This window comes from Limulus polyphemus, unplaced genomic scaffold (assembly GCF_000517525.1).
Source record: "Limulus polyphemus unplaced genomic scaffold, Limulus_polyphemus-2.1.2 Scaffold4899, whole genome shotgun sequence".
In the NCBI taxonomy this organism is placed as follows: Eukaryota; Metazoa; Arthropoda; class Merostomata; order Xiphosura; family Limulidae; genus Limulus; species Limulus polyphemus.
Genome location: NW_013670509.1, coordinates 33347 through 39064, shown reverse-complemented (window position 1 = coordinate 39064; position 5718 = coordinate 33347). Strand labels below are relative to the sequence as shown.

General features: G+C 32.2%; 2 protein-coding genes across 2 annotated transcripts in view; one reads left to right on the top strand and one right to left on the bottom strand.

Annotated features, from left to right (window-relative positions):
* LOC106471843 (rap1 GTPase-activating protein 2-like) overlaps positions 1–3541 on the bottom strand; it is a 24906-nt gene extending 21365 nt beyond the window's left edge. The window contains exon 1 of the mRNA XM_013932465.2: positions 3488–3541. Coding sequence (XP_013787919.1) covers positions 3488–3541 — 54 coding nt within the window. The remainder of the gene's footprint in view (positions 1–3487) is intronic.
* Positions 3542–4502: 961 nt separating this feature from the next.
* On the top strand, positions 4503–5515 carry LOC106471842 (rap1 GTPase-activating protein 1-like; the record flags this gene model as incomplete). Its single annotated transcript, XM_013932464.2, has 3 exons — positions 4503–4562; positions 4815–5003; positions 5412–5515. Coding segments are annotated over exons 2-3 (266 nt in total), but the record flags the coding sequence as incomplete, so codon positions are not given.
* Positions 5516–5718: the final 203 nt, after the last annotated feature.

Sequence of the window (5718 nt, the reverse complement as noted above, 5' to 3'; positions counted from 1 at the left end):
TTAATGCTTTAGGTGTGTCTACCATTTTGGCCACCAATTTTGATTTCATTCCTTTACATCGTACACTGATTCCTTTTTTTCTTACTTAAGGTGTTTTTGATTAGACATCATGACTTTTGGTCAATACATACCAACAAACCATACCAAATAAGAAAGTGACACTCGATAGTAACCAACATTAGCTTTAGAATCACAATCCTATCATTCAAAACAGGCTTTTACTTTACAAAAACCAACCAGATTTTTTAAAATATATGGTGGTAGTTTTTCCTCTCTAAAATAGTGTTAATAGCTTCCTTTGTAACAAATGCCATGGAATTTAGATTAACAGTTTCTTGTTATCACTCCCATGCAACTGGTACAGCTGTATCAAGCATCATTATTTATGCTAATTGCTTAAGCTAATATAACGTGATGCTAAACTCTCTTCAGTTAGGATAATTTCACAAAATGTAGTAAATTTGTGCTGAAAAGTTTGCAGTGAATAATCAATAATAACCATCCACCCATACGATTCTTTTCAGAACTTGAGGTAGAAACTGTTAATCTAGTTTTCTTGGCCTAACCAATACTTGAGTAGCTGCATGTGCTTTCACCCTATAGTTTTGCTGATCTAATCCAGTTGTCTTTAATCCGAATGACAAAAAACTAAAAATGGTCCACTCTTAGGTGAAACTGTAGTAAAAAATGTTTAACCAATAGCTCATGTGACTTTTTGTATAAGCACACGCAAAATTTTTCATCAAAGTTGAGCAGTTTTTGTTGAATAATTTGCACATGTGGCTTATGTTTACACCAAATGAGACTCCTAATTGCAGGTTGTAAAGATCTATAATTGTACAAAATTTGAAAAAAAAATCTATAACAATTAACTATGTTTTTCTACCAAATAAAGTTTCTGAACTTTTTGTGCAAAGAAAAAAAAAGTAAGAAACTCAATCAAAATTGGAGAATTTAACTTTAGATTATAATTAATAATGTGGCACCACAGATGTGAAACACGTGCTAATAATGTAGCAAAGTGGAAATTAGAAGCTGTTGTACAGAGGAATAATCTCACTTTATAAGAATGGTTTACACACGTTAATAATGTGGCACCACAGATGTGAAACACGTGCTAATAATGTAGCAAAGTGGAAATTATAAGATGTTGTACAGAGGAATAATCTCACTTTATAAGAATGGTTTACACACCACGATTGTTAAATGATACAACATTTTGAACAATGAAGTCTTCAATATTTTCTATGAAGATGGAGAAACTTTCGATGCAGGAAGCTGTTGTGGTATAGCTGGGAATATTTTCTTATATTAGTAACAAGCTAGAAAACAAGGGTATAAAGTTGATGAGGGTTTCCAAGTTTCTGCCCACACCTCAAAATCAACAGCTGTTTTTTTACATTAAAAGGGTGGCCAAGAAATCTGGAACCACAGAAATTACATTTGATCACGTACCTGTCAAGCTCCCTGATGTAGCTTGAATGGACTTTTTTCCTTTGGTCTACTTAAATGTGGTCTTCAAAGTCAACATCTATGCATAGAGAAGAATCTGTGGAAAGTTGTTGAAGATGTGTGGTTTAGGATTAATCTTGCATAATCATGGCCATCAGACCGAGCATCCTTCGACAATGGAGAAGTAGTTCTGTGGAGAGCACAGGATCAGTAATACTTCATACAGTGTAATCAACTCTTAGTACATAAACTATACAGTACAGGAAAATGAGTTGTGTTTTGTCTTTTAGGTATTGATATTTAGTCTTTAAATTTATAGTGAAATGAAAACTGTTGTAACTAAACTTCATTTTAACTTTTTTTTGTACTCTTTAGAACAAGAAAAGGTTTACTACATGATGTCCTGTTGTATGGTTTGTTAGGAGAAAACTTCAATACTAGCCAACTTGCCAAGGTAAACACTCATCATGTGTATAAATAAATAAAAAAGGGGGGGGGGCATAATTACCTCTTATATAATTTGTTATATAAGGTGTAATTAAGGGGCTTCATTTACCTGTATATTTTTTTATGGTTAACATTTATTTGTCTAGTACAAGTCATTGTTAAGCCTGATGAAGTTGTGTGATAATACCTTCAGATGTTTCATTTAGTCACAAATATAAGTGGATGATGTTTGTTATGTTTTCCAAGATACACTGATATATATTTACATCATAAAATTTGATTAGGCCATGCAAAGTTAATTATAGTTGGATCTCAAGCATATGTGGGTAGTTTTGTAACTTCTTGGTTTTTTATATCTAATAACAAGAGTGTTGTTAAGAATAGATACAGGTGTGCAATGTAACGTAACCAGTTTACAAAAATAGAGTTAGATACTATTTATTTGAATACAGAATGATACAAAATGAGATACATGTGTTACATCATGTTTGAAAGCATATTAATTATCACAGTATTAGAAATGTTATGATATATCTTGGTAGGTAACAACTTTGTATAAAGATTATAATAGTTTCTGTATATGTATGGTACAAAGTGGAAATTAGAAGTTATTGTACAGAGGAATAATTTCGCTTTATAATAATGGTTTACACACGTTAATAATGTGGCACCACAGATGTGAAACACGTGCTAATAATGTAGCAAAGTGGAAATTAGAAGCTATTGTACAGAGGAATAATCTCGCTTTATAAGAATGGTTTACACACGTTAATAATGTGGCACCACAGATGTGAAACACATGCTAATAATGTAGCAAAGTGGAAATTAGAAGCTATCGTACAGAGGAATAATCTCACTTTATAAGAATGGTTTACACACCCAGATTTTTTAACTTTAAAAGGTCCTTAAACTGTTTAGTAGTTTTCACTGCTATTGAAAGATGATTAAATTCCACGATTTATGTTACAGATTTTTTTTTGGTTTTGCATGCTTGTCATTAACTCTCACTATTGTAGACAAGCACATGTCTGTCCTTAGACCACCGCCATGGACACGCATGTGGTCACACTATATAACCTATGTTTCTACCTCGATAGGTGTGATGCCAACCACACATGAGTCTGTAATTTTGTATGAAGGTTATTCTCAGTTACAAGTTTCAGATAAATAATGAAATATTAAAACATGTCTTGCTTTGTTTTTTATTGTTTGTCGATAAATGTGGCAGTGAGAGAGTTAAATTATGTTTGCATTAAAACTGCTTAAGTTTCTGATTCAGAAAAAAAAAGCAAAATACTTACACCTATATGAATGATTTAGCTGTTCATTTGATTCAGCTCCTCACAACGTCACCATGGAGGATTCTGTTCGCTAATGTTCGTTTTCATTCAGTGGCTCATCATATTTATACATATATTTTCTTCTTGTGCTGGCTGGAATAACAGGTATATGTATATCAAGTATTTAAAACCTGTCTGATCTTCTGATATCTAACACATTATTTTATGAATACTCTGGGTATTCATTCCTGTTTATATTCAGATTAAAACTGACTGTTATCTTTCAAACATGTTTAAGCTAGACTCACTCCAAAATTTCCTCTATTGACATCTTGCCAGGGAGTATTCGCTTTTTTTTCCATCTAGATACTACTGTGAAGTATCCTTAAGTATCTATGTTTTAAATAAATTACAGAATTGTCTGAAGGAAAAAATTGATTTATACATATTAATTGCATAATAAGCTGTAAACCATTCAAATGACTCAATGTGTGTGTGTGTGTTACTATGTTTTCTTAATGTAGTATTTATGTTACATATTCCATGACGAGGAACCCACTTTGAGACTAATAATGCTTGGAGATGGCTTGAGTTGGTAATGAAAAAAATACTTTAATATAAGTACCTGATGATGACAAAACCTTGTCGAAAAGATTGTACATTTGCTGTTATGTTAAACTTATATTAAAGTTTTTCTTCATTATCCATTCAAGCCATCTCCAAGCATTATTATGTTACGTATGTTTAGTGTACTTTCAGTAGGTTCAGATTTTCCAATGGAAATGAACTCCATTGGCTTTTTAAATGCAAAAAGTTTTAAACTATTTGTTCACCAAATTGTTCCTGTGTCCATAACTTTGTTGGTTATAGAATCCCTAATAACACGAAATAAAAAATACCATCAATATTGCAATTCATCTTACTAATTACTGCTTGAAAATAAGTGATTCCCCTCAATGTTATTACATAATTGTTTTTATACGTGGTGCTGTAACAGGCAGAAAGGTAAATTACTCGATGTGATACAATATGTGTATACCACCAGTAGAGCTGGTATAAAAACAAGGTTTTAGTTAATTTAAGGGTTAATATCAACAAATGAAAGGTAGTCACATAGTCATCAACAGTAAATGAATGAAAATTTTGAGAATTATGTTGGTAAATTAATCTAATGAAATAGTTTTTAGTTCTACTAGTAAGTTTCTTTTTTTAAACTCATACAAATGTTTGAAGACATTAGTCTGCAAATTACAAGCAATTGTTTTGTAAGTGCCAATCCTAGCTCTGTGTTTTGTATCTTCCTAATGGGTAGTTTTGCTTTTTTTTTTTGTTCAGGATAAATCCTTGCAAAGAAGGAAGAAAGATCAAGACCTATTGAAAGAGGTAGTTATTTTAGTGTCATTTAAAGAGAGAGCTCACACACTTAAACAGACATATTATACATAGTAACATGAAATTGTTTTTATGTAGTATGTATACGAATATAATGTTATAAAGTTAAAACTAATAGTATTCCATGAAAATAAAGGTGAAGGTCCAGTCTAGCAAGGATTTTCCATTTTGTAATTTCCTTGTTTACGTTTTATCTACTTTTTATATGTGTGAATGTTTGCATGATATTCAGTTGTGTTGTAGGTACTTCATCAACTCCAACCATATCCCATGATAGTGATTCCTCCATCTGGTGGCTACTGGGTCGAAGGTACAGACCATGAATACAGGTTGGACTTGGAGGGAAACTCTGATGTTCCAGAGTACACATCACCCATTCAACTTGAGCTTGATGACACCCCGAGTCTCTATCGGAACATTTTTGTGGGCTTGGTAAGAAGCAGTTTTGTGTGTTTTTAGGACTGATTTATTTATGGACCCTCTTCATTTAAACCAAAAGACAAACCATTCAAAACTGTATGTAACTACATGATTCAATACGTTTTTGGAAGAAAAAGTTAACTGTAAAAGTGCATACGATAATAATCGTACAACTATTGATTAAGTTGTTCTCCAGAAATTTCTCAGATTAGTAAATTGCATTTGTTACATACTGGTTTTTCAAATCCTTACAGCCTGTAATAACAATTTGATTGATTACTAAATCTAGTTGCATTAATAGGATGATTATTTTTAATATTTATAATCTAAGTAAAGATGAATGTTTGATCCTCAAAACATTGTAATGTTCTGTGAGTATTTAATGTTTCATTTATTACATCTTGTTTTTGTTTTCATCAGGATCACTTCAATTTCACTGCCATTGATCCAAATATGGGTCATCTAGTAATGTCTGTTAAAATAGAAAATGCTTCTGACCAAGATTGGGTATGGATCCTCCTTAGGTAAGTACTTATTCCAGAGACTATAACCAGAGCACTTCTGAAAGGTGGACCTTTCTTTTTCAGGGGCAAACTTCTAGAGACTTGTAGCTTTATCCAAACGGTAGTTGTGTTACATGGGGATACATGTGAAGTGGGCCATGAGCTACCCAAGTTAAAGAGAAAAACATAGTAATAGTATTGGTTATTGTCTGAGAGAGTTAGAA